The sequence below is a fragment of the Pimephales promelas genome, chromosome 6, assembly GCF_988280905.1.
Source record: "Pimephales promelas chromosome 6, fPimPro1.hap1.1, whole genome shotgun sequence".
NCBI classification, from domain to species: domain Eukaryota; kingdom Metazoa; phylum Chordata; class Actinopteri; order Cypriniformes; family Leuciscidae; genus Pimephales; species Pimephales promelas.
This window is the reverse complement of record NC_142774.1, coordinates 615,001-630,503: the sequence shown is the minus strand read 5'-3', so window position 1 is coordinate 630,503 and position 15,503 is coordinate 615,001. Positions and strand designations below refer to the sequence as shown.

The 15,503-nt window shown below is 42.5% G+C and overlaps 3 protein-coding genes across 8 annotated transcripts in view; all 3 read right to left on the bottom strand.

Annotated features, from left to right (window-relative positions):
* Nucleotides 1-165: 165 nt before the first annotated feature.
* On the bottom strand, nucleotides 166-9,926 carry akap8l (A-kinase anchoring protein 8 like). 4 transcript variants are annotated; one of them, XM_039655529.2, is made up of 13 exons: nucleotides 9,821-9,926; nucleotides 7,952-7,999; nucleotides 6,582-6,801; nucleotides 4,906-5,404; nucleotides 3,602-3,716; nucleotides 3,462-3,520; nucleotides 3,354-3,387; nucleotides 3,123-3,243; nucleotides 2,906-3,047; nucleotides 2,484-2,589; nucleotides 2,068-2,198; nucleotides 1,894-1,989; nucleotides 166-1,026 (listed from the first exon to the last, which is right to left on the bottom strand). In XM_039655529.2, exons 1-13 carry the CDS (start codon nucleotides 9,840-9,842, stop codon nucleotides 613-615), a joined length of 2,007 nt encoding a protein of 668 aa, XP_039511463.2. In that variant the 5' UTR covers nucleotides 9,843-9,926; the 3' UTR covers nucleotides 166-612. The 4 variants fall into 4 exon arrangements, with proteins under 4 accessions (XP_039511463.2, XP_039511465.2, XP_039511464.2 ...); XM_039655531.2 differs by having other exon boundaries at nucleotides 3,150-3,243; XM_039655530.2 differs by having other exon boundaries at nucleotides 3,462-3,517.
* A 685-nt stretch (nucleotides 9,927-10,611) lies between these two features.
* On the bottom strand, nucleotides 10,612-14,791 carry mvb12a (multivesicular body subunit 12A). Of its 2 annotated transcripts, XM_039655337.2 has the most exons (10): nucleotides 14,639-14,791; nucleotides 13,948-14,043; nucleotides 13,790-13,873; nucleotides 13,616-13,715; nucleotides 13,388-13,517; nucleotides 12,912-13,052; nucleotides 11,805-11,920; nucleotides 11,607-11,665; nucleotides 11,314-11,373; nucleotides 10,612-11,151 (listed from the first exon to the last, which is right to left on the bottom strand). In XM_039655337.2, exons 2-10 carry the CDS (start codon nucleotides 14,041-14,043, stop codon nucleotides 11,089-11,091), a joined length of 849 nt encoding a protein of 282 aa, XP_039511271.1. In that variant the 5' UTR covers nucleotides 14,639-14,791; the 3' UTR covers nucleotides 10,612-11,088. The 2 variants fall into 2 exon arrangements, with proteins under 2 accessions (XP_039511271.1, XP_088988015.1); XM_089131889.1 differs by lacking the exon at nucleotides 13,948-14,043.
* Nucleotides 14,792-14,898: 107 nt separating this feature from the next.
* Nucleotides 14,899-15,503, bottom strand: part of olfm2b (olfactomedin 2b) — a 6,786-nt gene continuing 6,181 nt past the window's right edge. For both annotated transcript variants that reach the window (XM_039655329.2, XM_089131888.1), the window contains exon 7: nucleotides 14,899-15,503. This exon is cut by the window's right edge and continues 614 nt beyond it. The gene's annotated coding sequence lies outside the window, so the exon portion shown is untranslated.

Genomic DNA, 15,503 nt, shown 5'->3' with positions numbered 1-15,503 from the left:
ATGTCTTATTCAGTATATACAACAAAAACACTGAATTTCCATCAGTCCCTTTTATTAATGTTTTATCTCTGTTTACACGCCGTTTTTAATAAAGAACGACTTCAAAAGAGCAAATCCCAGTTAAAGACACTCCTCAAGCTGAAAGAAGAAACACTCACTCAGAAAACACTTTACAGACATTTATTTCCTCAACACAAGAGAAAAACAATGAGTGGAAATTGGAAAATTAAAGTCTTTAATTCCTACAGGCCACATCCATAAAACCAAATAAAAAAAAATGAACAAATAAAACAAAAAAAAGAAGGAAATTAAAGGTTTTACTTCAGCGTGTAAAGACGTGACAAACTGAAACATCTCGATAGGCACACCAACAGTCACATGACGCACGCGCGCATCTAATCAGACCAAACGGGACACAGGCGTAGAGGGGGCGGAGCAATCACGTGATTGGATGAACACAAGACGACTGCTCTATTCTGATTGGTCCTCGGGCTGCAGAGTGCACTCTGGGAGATCTGCCCTGACCCAGGGTCAGTTTTCATATAAAGTTCAAAAGGATAGGATGTAGAACCGACTCTCCGAACGAATGCTAATCAGCGGTTTAGTCGACGGCTACTCGACGGGCGCGGCGGCGGCGGCGGCAGCGGCAGCGTTAGCATCTCCCGCCACTTCTGCGTCTGCGCTAAGGGCAAGCTCCGCCTCCTCCTCCTCGCCCACCTCCACTCCCTCCACCCCCTCCTCCTCCTCCTCCTCTCCTTCACCCGCCTCCACACCCTCCTCTCCTTCACCCGCCTCCACACCCTCCTCCTCTGTGGCTCCGCCCATCTCCATCTTCATTTCCTCGTCATGCCCCGCCCCGTTTCCCACGGCTTCCGCGACAGGCTCCGCCTCCTCAGCCTGAGGCTCCTCCTCTTCCTGTTTGGGCTCATTCACGCTTTCATTGGTGACATCGCCCTCAGACACCTCCATCACCATGGAGTCCTCGGGATCCTGGTCTTCCTGGTTACCGTTGAACGGGTTTTCGCCCTGCGAATCAAAAAGCGAAACTCGTTAACCAACGAATCAAACATTGTGAACGTTTATTAAGAGTGACGAGTGTGTGGAGCACAGATGAACAACTCACCAAACGCTGCAATGTAAAAGATTATTAACGTTATTAGTTATTTGTACGCTAAACTCAATAATTAAGGATGCACAATATAACAGTATCGGCCAATATATGTTCATTTCTAATGCTCTCGTTATCGTCCCGGTAAGAAAATGTGTCTGACATCTTAAAGCGGATCAATAATGTTGATCCGACACTCGAAATAAGACACTCGACTGTTGACGATGATTTTAAATTACATGAAATATGACTGGAATCACTAAATATCATCATATCAGCTACATAAGATTACACTGAGAACACTGATTTAGCACTTTTAAATGGTGAAACTTGTTTTTGTAATCAGGCTCTTGGATTTAGATTTACCGCCCAATTATCGGCTTTTAAATATAAAGAATTATCTGTTATCGGCTAAAATTCTCATATCGGCGCAATCCCACTCAATAGCTGAGTAACCTGTCATTTTTTTTATAATAATTTGCAAAAAATAATAACAAACATCTTATTTTTTTTACTTTCACAACAGCAAAAATTAATTTAAAAATAGGCAAAATAAATGGACAAATCGAGAACAATGAAATACTGAAGCCATTAAACAAATCTAAATGAATATGTTCAAATTAAATGAAGACGTGTTTAATATGCTAAGGAGTGAAGAATACAAGTAAAGTAACAAACAAAACACTCTTTAAAAGGAAAAATGCTTAAATATCGGGGGAAACGGCTGTAAAACTGATCATCAAAACACACAAATGGCTAAACACGAGAGAAGTGCTGAGACGAACCTTCAGGTAGCTCTCCAGCTTCTTGCCGATGACCTTGTGGTTGAGGATGCTGCGCGCCACAGACAGACTGGCCCTCTTGGACTGCTCCATCATGCCCTACACACACACACACACACACGGGTCAGACCAGCCCCTCCGCAGGAGCTCAACACACCGACCTGATGCGGGTCGTACCTTGCGGTTGTAGTTGTGGTCGGAGGACTTGAGGTGTTTCTGGATCAGCATGTACTGCATGGGGATGAACACGTCACACGCCGCGCAGTGAGCCGCCTCCACCTTCTTCATGAAGTGCTCCATGCCCAGATCTACACAGGAAGTGACATCATGACATCAATTCGAATTTATTTCTTAAGTATTTTCAATGTTAGAGGAAGAGAGTTACTATAAGGCCACAAGAGGGCGCAAACGAGCGCAATAACCAAACCAACCATCTTTTATTAAATTAAATGACATTTACTTTTTAAAGCAACAAAATCTAATTTCCCTAATGTCCACAACTTGGGTTACACTAGTGGATAAGTGTTTTAGTGTCACCTGAGAACACACAGCGAACTACACGACAGGAAATGACATCATGAGAGGACACGTACCTCGCGTCAGATCCTGCTCTTTGAACACCTGACAGATGGTGGCGCTGTGGTTCTCCATCTGATTCACTCGCTGCTCCGTCTTCTTGAACTTATTGTTCAGATACTCCTATAAAACACAGAATGATTTATGAACAATATTTGACATAATATGAAACATGTTGAACCCTAAATCTGCTAGAAAAAGCAAAGCCATAAATCTAAACGAGTTCCAATCCATCTGACATTTAAAACTCCACTGGGACACAGTTACTGGATCTGGGATTTGAAGGCGATTACAAGCACATTTTTTATTATAATGAAGCGTTATGTTTTTATTAGCATGAATCTGCCTCACTGAGAACACCGTTATGAATATGATACGGCAGATCCTCCTAACACAGGCAAAGCAGAACTGAAAGATGCGGGGGTTGAGGGAAGCGCACCTGCAGGAAGTCGGTGGTGGGCTTCGACAGCTGATTGGACAGGAAGCGGAAGTGGTCCTTGTGGAACTTGCTCTCCAGGTGGGCGTTCATGTCCTCGCTGTAGAAGGAGCGAAACTTGCAGACGGAGCAGGCGAACGTCACCCTGGGGGCGAGCACAGACGCGTGAGCCTCACACACCCCAGAACACACACCACACACGGACAGCAAAGAACCTGACCTGTGAGCGGACACTTTGACCCCTGACCTTTCAAAGAAGCCCCTCCTCTTCCTGAATTTTGTTGCAGGGGATAGTCTCTGCTTCGCCTTGGCCTGAGCTCCCTCGTCCTGATTGGATGTTGCTGATGAGAGAGAAAGTCAAGGCGTTATTGTGAGCAAGTGATCCGCATGTGAGCTGATGTATATTGTTTATGGCGGCACTGAATCTATATTTGTGGAGCAGGAGACTCACCGGCGCCCTCTCCTGCGTCCTCTGGCCTGGAGTCCTGAAGAGAGAGACAAACGTTAGTGTTTCTGGAGCGGTAAACGACACGCACGACTGAAACAAACGTGAACATACACTAGCGGCGGCTTCGTTCGCCTCCTCCGACTCCCGCCTGTGTTCCTCTGTGGCGGCTTCTGAAACACAACACACTTATGAACACACACGCACACGCACAGGGGAAGCAGAAGGCATCATGGGACACGGTGTGCTCGTACCGGTGGCCCTCCTCTCCCTCGCCGACTCGGTTTTGCCCATCTTGGACTCGGGCTCGTCGTTGGGGCTCTGGGTCTGTTTCCGCTTCTTCTGTCCGTCGCGCTGCGACTTCACCTGCTGCGTGACATCATCACATATGCAAATGAGATCTGAGCTCGTGTGTGTGTGTAGTCATGAAGGTGAGTCAATGATGAGGATCTACAACAGGTGTGTTCGACTTTGGCACGTGACCGTTGCTAGCGAACAACCGCGAGCGCCACTCGAGAGCTGGTGTACGGCGTCACCTTTATCAAAACACATCCCAACTATTGGGCATTCAAATAGTTAATGATAGTTATAATACTTTTCTGACTATTACTGTACATCATTTTTCCGTCACGGACAAAAAGCCCTTTAATTACACTTTTTTTTCCAGAAAGCTTATTTTATTTCATTTTGATTTTTTTTGTAGATTTTTTCTTTACCATTTGATCAACGAATAATTAATAAATTAGTAATTTAAACACATTATTTCAACTTTAACAAAATTTGATGCATAACCCTTTAAATTCAGCTCTAAATATCTTACATTGTGCGTCTTTGCCGACCTCTTGTGGAAACAAATGATATAACATTATTTCATGATTGGAGAAGGCCAATACATTTACATGAGCAGATGAGCTGTTCCGCTGGGTCCTAGTGTCCTAGTATGCATTCAGACCCACATGTAAACATTATATTTTAGGTTGTTGTATGTGTACTGAAGCACTCCATTCATTCTTAAGGGGGTCAGATTGACCCGTGAGGGAATGACGTTACTTTTTTTGAAATTTCAAAACACTACATTTTTTGTGTGCATTCATAGTTCAAGTGCGACCCGTGGGGAAGTACATAAAACGTAGATTAAAAAAATTGTCAAGAAGCAGAATGTGCCTGACTTCACGTTCAGTTTTTTTTACTCCTCGTCGAAGTCGAAAAGGGCAAAACACAAGAGTTGAACACGTTTCTGTTGTGTATTTGACATCTTCGCTACAATAAAAACGTCGTTTCGAGAACCAGAACGTCTCGGTTTTTAACTCTTTCGAAGTCGAACACACCTAGCGTTTTTTTTTTTAAACGTGAACTAACTATCCCTTTACCACACCCATTACCACCGCCCTGTAATCATGTGACTCTTTACAATTATCCTCCAGAGTAAGAGGTCAAAGGTCAAATGTGGGGCAGGCTGGAGCTCCTCCAGGGGTTGTTTGTTTGGTGGGATGAATGCGCTTGATTGGCTCTGCTGATCTGTCAGCCCCGCCCCCCGCAGGGAGTGGGAGGTACTTACTCGGTTCAGGGGTCTCTTGCGGCCGCGCTGCCGGTTGGCCCTCGGGCCCCCTCCGAAGCTCCGGAAGTCCTGGGGCCCGCGCTGGGACTGGAAGGCCCCGCTGTCAGGGTACATGCGGTTGGCCAGCAGCGAGGGCAGCTTTCCTCGCCCCGCGGGGGAGTGGCCTTGGCCTCCGCCCCGCCCACTTCCGGAGGAGGAGTCCTGCCTGCGGCTGTAGCCGCGCCCTCCTGAAGCTCCGCCCCTTCGTGGGGATCTTTGCCCCGCCCCCCAGTTGGAGCCCGAGAAGGCGGAGTCTCGATTCGACCGCATTTTGGCAGATCCGAATCCGTCAAAGCCGGACCCGCCCCCTCCAGCTCCACCCATGACCCCAAAGGCCACGCCTCCGCGCTGGGCCATCATGTCGCCCCGGGAGTCGCTGTACCCAAAGCTACCGGATCTGTAGAGATCTCGGGGGCCGAGGGAGGCGGAGCGCGAGTCGAAAGACTCGTATTGGTCAAACCTGCAGAGGGAGGCGCAGAGCAAAGGTCAAGCGGGGGACCATCGGCTGCATTTTCATCATGAACTCAAACCCTTCCACAGCCCAGTTGTTTGTTTCTCAGGTGCATTGTGGGAAGGCTGTGGAAAAGCTTCAGAATGACTGGTTGCACAGATGGACATATAAGGCAACGAGGTGGAAACAGTGAGACAGCAGGGACTTCTGGGAGTCTGTGAGGGCGTCGTTAGCATTATCTGGGACACTAGATCTGGACGTCTGAACATGAAACGTGTCTGTGTGTTCAAATGGTCAGGAGGGCATTTTTTTAAAAATGGCAGCTGCTTTATTAGTGTCTTAACCAAGAACTGAGCATTACTGTAGACAGCAAATCATTACAAAAAAACAAACACTTTCTCAGGGTTGAGGCCATATTTAACTTTACGATAAATTTAAGATGTACACTAGCGTTCAAGGTTGTCTTCTGCTCACCAAGGCGGTGCTCATTTGATCAAGAAAACCAATGTAAAACAGCTGTTTTCTGGACTTCTGGGGTCTGTGAGGGCGTCGCTAGCATTATCTGGGATGCTAGATCTGCGAGGGATGTCTGAACATGAAATGGGTTTTTTCAGGAGAGCATTTAAAAGAACGGCAACTGCTTTAAGTGTTTTAACCAAGGACTGGGCATAATCATTAACAAACAACTTCCTCAGGGTAGACGCCACATTTCGCTTTCTGAGGGGAAGATGTACACTAGATTCTCTTCTACTTACCAAAGCTGCGTTTATTCGATCAAAAATACAGTAAAAATAGTTTTCTACGTGAATATATAGTAAGGTGTAGTTTATTTCTGAGATTTTCAGCATCATTACTCCAGTCTTCAGTGTCACATGATCCTTCAGAAATCCCTCTAATATGAGGATCTGATGCTCAAGAAACATTTGGTTCTGGTGAGCAAACGTGCCGCAACAGTTCAAGTACGTCTTTCCCACACAGCCGAAAACACTCAATGTGACATCTACCCTGACTAGCCCACAAGACGACATCTAGACAGGGTCTTGTCCACATTTACAGTAAATTATTACCAATTATTATCAAACAAACGAGTATAACATGACAAAATAATTGACATGAACTATGTAAAACGCATAAAAAGCCAAACCCCTGCGTCAGTGGACATGCATGAGCGTGTGTGTGTGTGTACCTCTCCCGAGTGCTGCTCTTCAGGCCTCCCTCCAGCTGCGTGAGCATGTCCAGTCGCTGGTTGATCTTGGCGATGACGGCGTCCGCGGTGGCGCCGGAGGACAGCAGAGATCCTCCCGAGAGACCTCTCTTCATGCGCTCGCTGGAGCCGTACCCCCCGCTGCCCCCGAACCCCCCCGACATCGAGTCCTTATAGCCGTACAGGTCGTAGTTGCCCGAGCCTGAGCCAGAACAGAGCACGATCATCCACAGGACCACATGGAGACACCGCTACGGCTATGCGGTACTAGCGCCATTTATTTGTCGATAACCGTTTACAACGTTGGTCAGCATGCACAAAAACGAGGACATTTTCAGTTACCAATGTAACCGAAACTAAACGGCTGTCATTCAGGGAAAACGTTCAAAAACACGCAGTCATTATGAACCCAGGTGTTAATTATTTTTTACTCTGAGCTCCACTTTTCACTTTTTTTAACTCTGTTGCCGCTAACGCCATTCATGGAAAATACCCATACATGTTAAAAGGATGATACGACAAATATTTTGCTTTCCTTAGACACGGCAAGCTTTCACGAATATACTAGAGCCAGACCGATAATACAAATATTTGTTGATTTTAAAGCCGATATATCGGCCGATATTATTATTATTATTATTCTTATTTCAGAAACGCACAACAAAATATTAACAGATTTCCCTAGCATTAGTTCTTTATGAGTTTTAACTAAAATAATATGATAATGCATTTTAAAAAGAAACTTGTTTCTATTGTCTCAACAGAACAGAGGAACATCAAAACATATTAAAGTTCTGATAAATAAAATAATAATTAGTCCCTACATTGCCTTATAGTTATAAGCTACCTTATAATTACAATGTCAGCTTGGTTATGCCTTTACTTGCACTTTTTGACAACACTCGTGACATGGTTGAAGCGTGATTCGTCCGTTTTTATTTTACTTTTGAAACATTCATTTATCGACCATTATAACTGCCGATACCGATATTTTAGAAAACGCCTAATATCGGCCGATAATATCGCATAATATACTTGACCTCAAAAACAGATGCAGGTAGGCCTAATCGCAGGCGCTAAGTTGATCTCTCATTTAGGCTACGGTCTGTGTAAATCACCACGATAAAGAGCCTTGTTATCATTATTAACTTATTTAACATTCAATACACATGCATGAAGTTTAAAACAAGGAGGGTATAGTCTCATGAAAGAAAACATGACTATCGCGGTTGCTTGCATTCCCCTGCGGTTGGGTTGTCGGTAGCGCGGTAATACACTACTGCGGTTATCGCGACAGCCCTACACACACACACACACACATAACTCTGCTGGATTAATGTAAAGCGCCTCACCTCGGGACGATCCTCCTCCTCCTCCTGATCCTCCCCATCCAGAGAATCCTGACGAGATTAGAAACGTGAACATGATGCACCGCACACATCTCATCACAAAGTACTAGCGACGCACAGATATGAACATTCAGGCCGATAACCCTTTAAAAGCCGATGTATTGGCAGATAAATCTTAATGTAATAAATTAAAGATTTAGAAATCTGATTAAAAAATACCATTGAAAGCACACAATTAAATAGGCCTATTATATTTCATTATAATGTTATGTAGCCGATATGACTGCACGTCGCACTTATCTGTATTTTCCCTTTTTGAAGTGATTACAGTCGTATTTCAAGCTATTCAAAACCATCATGTTGAACAGTCGCATCTGAAGAGTCTCAGCGTGAGGGAATAAAACATTATTGATCAGCTTTAATCAGCCAAATGTTCTTATAGTGCCGATAAAGATGATATTAAAAATGTGTGTCGACCAATACCGATATGGGGCCGATGTGTTGTGCATCCATACACTAAAAGAAGTCGTCGCTCTTTCAAAAGTTGATAACCCGACTGTATCATAATTGATGCAAGAATTTGTGTCAGATTGAGTTTAGACTCTTTTTTGTCTGTATAATTGTACAAATGTCCTCTTTCAGCTCAAGCTTGTGTCTTTCGCTGTCAAATCTGACCTGATTTTATCAAGGAAACACAAGAAAAGCATTGATATTGTAGGTAATATTTCAGCAGAACTGAAGCAGATTTACTTGATTATCCAGACATAATTCATTAGAAAAATTATGATTATCGAATATGATAATCAGGCTTATATCTCAATCAACATTGTATTCACATTATATTTTAAAACTACAAATCATAAAACAAAGCATTAAATATAATTTTATTTTACTAGATTTTATTGCAAGATATTGACATGCAATGTGTCTTTTATAAAATGATCTATTGTTTTATATTACAAGCCTCAATTTTTTATCCATATAAATATTAGACCAAACATGAACGCCTAACGCCTAAGAGTAATTAGGGGGAGGGGAATTCACTCAAAGTTACATTTGATTGGACAGAAATGTAAATCTGACCGTTTAGTTTATACATGATGAGGTTAACTATAATTCGGTCTGTTTTCCTGAGAGAAAGCGAATGGAGTTGAACTTAAGCAGGTACACTACATGAATTTAAAGCCACAAAAGAACAATAGCATGAGGTCTTTAAGATGGCAGTCACATATAACTGTAAATCCCGTAGATTAACACTGATATCAAAACAATCAACCGATTAATCGCACAATAGAGCCGCATCATGGACACGGCAGCCATTTTACGACAAAACGCCCCCATCGCACCGATCCGACATCAGTCTCTTTAATAACCGTGACGGGAGAAAATATGGCGATTCTTCTCTTTCGATTCGCCATTTTAGACGCCAAACAGCAGTGTATCGCTCGAGCAATCGGGCCTCGTGCAAAACACTTCGCAGCACAAAATCACTCGCGCAAAAATAAAGATTACTAGTTTGACCAATGTGGTGATCCGATGATGGTTTGTGGGTTTTTTTTTTTCGAAAAGCGCGTTCGTGTGCGCGCTTCCGCAAGCAGACAATAACAATGGGATTTACGTAGATACTTACAACAATCGACGAAAATGGGATTTATATATAAACACTTACACAAAAGGAAAATAACCGATTAATAAGGTCTATATGAATGATTAAAAAGTCGAAACTTCATTTTGACCTGCGCCATTTCCCGCACACGGCGAATCATCGAACTGTTACTCAAATACACAGTAATACATGATGCCAGCATACAAACGATTACATTAAACACAGAAACATGCTTTTATACGGTGAATAAAGATTAAATCGCTAACCTGAAGAATATCCGCGATCCATCCTGCAGCAGTGTTCAGTGTAGGTGTGACTGAAAGCAAAGCGTCAGGCCAGTATCGGGCCGCACAGACTCCGCCCAACTGCCACATGATTGACGGGTGAACGAACCAATGATCGACTTCCAGCGGCCGGAAGCAGCATTCATCATTTCAAAACAAAAGTGTGTATTTCACTTCACTGTCTGGGATTTGTCTGTGATTCGTAGCAAAGCTGAGAAACTAGTTAATGTAAATGTACTGCGATCATTGATATGCAAGAGTACTTTGATTTTTAACATTATTCTCTCAAAAGACATTTCTATCGATAGTCTGGCGTTATAATGTATTTGCTTTTGGTGTACTGTGGACTGGGTAAAACTGGTTTTAATGGCAGGCTATGCGAACTATTCAACTGGAACGGCACACAGGCTAACTTGGGCCCGATGTCCACAATCCTTAACCACCCCTTTATAGTAGCATTAAGTTCTTTAGTTGTTTCATTTACATTATAGACACATAATAAATACATTTAAATGTATTTATTATGTGTCTATAATATAAAATTATAATTATAATCGATTGATATGTTGGATAAAGCAACATAATGACATTGTTGTTGCTGGTTTTAATGGTTTGAGGAACTGATTTACTGGGGTCACGGTCTTTATCATTGTCCTTAAAATAACGTTTGTGTATAGAAAACCAGTATTACCAAACCTAAAAATATTCGGGTTGTCTCAACATGTAAAATGTGTACAGAAAATGTAAACCTGCAAGTGTATTCAGCCAAAGTCTGATTTTATAAATAATTTTTATTAAAATTTCACAAAATAGACAGAATTTCAGCAGAGCAAGTAAAAAGACTATATCACCGAGCACCATTTGGTAAGAGTATTCAAAGACAAAAGAGTGATTCAGAGAATAAAAGAGCATTTTTGGTCCCCACATTACACATAAAGAGGTGTAAATACACTGTTTAAATACTAAACTAAAGCTCAAAAATCCCAAAACATTCTGGCTTTATAATATAACATATCTCTGTCGAGATGCACTTTGATTCGCCAGTTAGTGTTTCGCAGAAACACACGAAACCGTAACATACACAAACACATCTACATAACGTGTGTTTGCATGCAGAAAATCCTTCATGTTTAACAAACCCAGCCAGAACCAGTAGTGTGAGAAACACATGATCATAAAACCAGAAAGAACCATCATTTCCCGGTGTGATTGCATCGATCAGAGCTGATATGAAGACAGAAGGGACGCGCTCAGGACACCGACGGGCGTATTCTCTTCGCCGCCTGCTCTTCCACTGCAAACGTGTAGTTATACTGCAGAGAAACATCTGCTCAACCACACACACTAACATGGGCTTCAAGATAAAAGTCCTCGGCAGAGCCGGAGACACAAATCTCTGCAGTGTTTTAAAACCATCTGCTTCAATCATACAATCATTACGTATTAACAGAATGATGGAAGCACTGAAGTCTCACCTCGTTCTCAATGTCCTGCACTGATTTGATCCGGATGTCACTCAGTGTGATCACAGACACCTGACACACACATCACAGTTCAGCTGTTATTGGTCACTTGATTGTGGTTGGTTAATGAAAGGATGAGATGTACGCATGTATATTATTTTTCAGGATCCCCCAGGCTAAACTCTGTAACAACTAGCAACTCTTTCTCCTCACATAATAAACTCACTTCCTGTACTTTTTTAGGGTTTACTGTGCCATGATGACCAGATGATTGCATGTAAATGAGTGATGCAGTGACCTCTGACCTTTGTGTTTGACTGAGACTCAAACTTGGGGTGTAGAGTGAAAGGAACACCATCCATTGCTGAGAGAACAAACACAAACAACAGTGCTTTTACTCATACCACATGTGTTTTAGATTAGGAAATCTAATAATGCATGAAGTGTATATGATGAGGAAACAGATTGAAAGGATGATGTAATAAGTTTGTCTGGCGCTGTACCTGTGATGCCATAGATGTTGCTATGGTTACCGTTCTCATACACTCCCTCTGTCGGCTTGCTCACGTCAAGCTTACTGCGCCGACGGGTGACTTTCGGTGGGACATCGGGAAGGTTGCTAAGGAGACAGACAGTCAGAGGGAGAAAACCACCGAAGCGGCCACATAGCAACAGCCAAAACACTCTGCACAGCAAAACCCAATCAATCACCCTAAACCCCACATAGCAACACTCTAGCAACCACCCTGAATTATCTAGAAACTACACAGCAACACCCTATCAATCACCCTAAAACCCACATAGCAACACCCTAGCAACCACCCTGAATTATCTAGAAACTACACAGCAACACCCTATCAATCACCCTAAAACCCACATAGCAACACCCTAGCAACCACCCTGAATTATCTAGAAACTACACAGCAACACCCTATCAATCACCCTAAAACCCACATAGCAACACCCTAGCAACCACCCTGAATTATCTAGAAACTACACAGCAACACCCTATCAATCACCCTAAAACCCACATAGCAACATCCTAGCAACCACCCTGAATTATATAGAAACTACACAGCGACACCCTATCAATCACCCTAAAACCCACATAGCAACACCCTAGCAACCACCCTGAATTATCTAGAAACTACACAGCGATACCCAATCAATCACCCTAAAACCCATATAGCAACACCCTAGCAACCACCCTGAATTATCTAGAAACTACACAGCAACACCCTATCAATCACCCTAAAACCCACATAGCAACACCCTAGCAACTAGCCTTAACACCCCCAAAAAAAACACATAAATGCCTAACCACAATCCCACACACCTTAAAACCCACACAGCAACGCCCTAGCAACCAGCCTGAACAGCCTGTTAACCTCATAGCAACACAGCAGGAAGAGTGTAAGGCTGCAGGTGTTGTGTCAGCACGAGACTACAGTAAGAGCAAACACGAACCACTAGATGCGGTACAGCGACGGACAGCAGGCGGGGACTGGCTCAATACGCGGCTCTCGACACACAGCTGATTTGCATCGGCCTGATTTAGCAGTCAAATCACCCAGACACTGGAGTGTGTTGGTGAGGCGTGAGACCCGTACCTGGGTTTGAGCGGCTGGGGGGGTCCGGCTCCGTCCAGCGAGAGACTGCGCAGGTCCAGACTGACACTGCGAGGCTTGGCCTGAGGCCCCGGGCTGGAGATCGGGCCCTTCAGACACCACACCACGAAGCCATTCATGTCCCTGATGCACACACACACAAATACTTAAAGGGATAGTGCACCCAAAAATGAAAATAAAGTCGCACTTTACAATTAAGTCCTATCTGTATGTTCACTTGGCCAGAAGCTGGTTATTTTAGTTTAAAAAAATATGGATATGTTTCTTACACAAACGTATGGCTTCGCTTCAGAAGGCCTTTATTAACCCCCGATGCACTTTTATGATGTATAGATTTTCATTTAATTTTCATTTTTGGGTGAAGATCCCTTCAACGGTTGAATAGAGCGTCTGATATAAGAAACTTTTGATGACGGGTCTGATATGAGAAGTGGCGAGCCAGCATGTAGCGTGCTCACCCCAGGCAGGTGTACTGCTGAACCATGGCCTTGTTCTTCGCCGTCAGTTTGAGATCTAGAACCGCCATCGTAACCATGCCCACTGGAACCACCCGCACACAGATGCGCTTCTTCTTCCCGACAGACGCTTCTGCACACACACACACACACACACACACACACGTTTACTCTTCCACAGCATGTCAGTAGGCCATGTCAGAAGCAGATCTGTCCAGTGAACCGTCTTACTGGGCTCCAGGTATTCTGGGATGTAACAGTAACCGTGAGGAATCGCCTCTTTATCCGACAACAACAGCACATCTGCCACGACTATCCCACCGGACGCATCCTACGAGACGGAGGCAGACGGGAATTAATTAATTGCTTATTCCTTGAGTGAATTAACCGTCTAATGCCTCTTACCTTAGTGTAACACAGGAAGTATCCCGACTTCATCGCAAACCCTCGGATGAAGTTAGCGGAGCCTCCATCTTCCGTCTGACTGATCTAAACATGCATGCACACGGTTAGTGACATCATAATGCCATGTGACCACAGGTGTGAGTGGTTGTCATGGTTACCAGGCTGAAATGACTGGGGCAGGTGGAGGTGTTGGACGCCCAGGCCACTCCAGTGATGGGCCTGTTGGAGGCGCTGGACGGATCGTACATAGACATCTACAGACAGACGCGTCACAAGGCTTATTAATGACGCGCAACTACGCCAGGTTGTAATTACCAGATTTCAAAAGCATTCAAATGCTTTCATGGATAATTATAATTATTATTTAACTTAACTATAAATAATTAACTAATTAATGTGATTAATTAACATATATATATATATATATATATATATATATATATATATGTTTCTATGAGAACATATATACAATATATATATTGTTCCCTTAGAAACTTAAGGGAAGAGTCCGAGGACCTGTAGCTCCGAGTAGAACGTCAAAGTCCTTAGTCTCTGACGTCAAGTGACATCTATGGTAAATATGGTATGACTTGAACTCAGCATCATTATGACATATTAAAACTTATAGGAACACGAGTAAACATAAGATCATCATCTACAAAAACTCTCCATGATCGAAATTAATCTCACAAACAGTTTAATACTGTTTTCACTAGTTCATCAGCGCGATCTTCTTATTGTTTCACTAGTTACAAACTTACGATATAATCAGCCTTAACACCCGTATTTAACCATTAACCTGGTTATAAGCAGATTTAATGAACGCGTGAGGCGAAATTCAGTACTTACAGGCAGTTGGTTATGAAGTTTATTCTTGATTCAAAACAGTGAAACTGAACTCGACTCACTCTCGCAGTCAAAGAACAGGAAGAACCTAACGACTACAAGTCCCACGATGCACCGCGGCGACGTCACGACTACTGCGCATGCTCATAGAGATATTTTTCGTACCGTTCTTAAACCAGTTTCTCAGCGGACTTCTATGGGACCTCAAGATGACTTAAAATGACTCAAAATAAAGACAAAATAGCTTTGAAACAACAAAAAAATCAAGATATTTTAACTTTTAATTAAATTCAAGATATTTGAATTTTCCATGGAAAAGTCATGCAAATGAATAAAATCGTATGAATAAAAACTTCATTGGCATTTTTATGACTATGAATGCATATTTGAATGAATACATATTCATATTACATATAAGTTGTAAAAGTTCTAAAATATTTCATCTGGTAAAAAAATTGTAAGGAAAATATATATTTTTAAAATCCTTATCCTAAAATCATGAAATGAAAAGGTAAACTACAAAAGAAAATATAATTTAAAATATTGAAATAACTATAATAGTATCTCAATGATAATAGGTAAAATAGGTAAAAGGTAAAATAAATAGATAAGCAGTTCTTAATATTCATAGTTTCATATTGGTGGATTTTTGCTTTATAAATTGTATTCATTTAATTAAACATGTTAATAGCCATATTAATGTACTGAGTTTGCATATACATGCAAATGACAAGACCTGATACATGTATTTTTTTTTGTTGTAATTTTTACAGACATTCAGAAGGTACATCTCACTATATTTGATTTTTTTTTCCCCAACAAAGGACATTTCCGAAACTGCAGATTAGCAGAGTAAGAGCAGTAAACG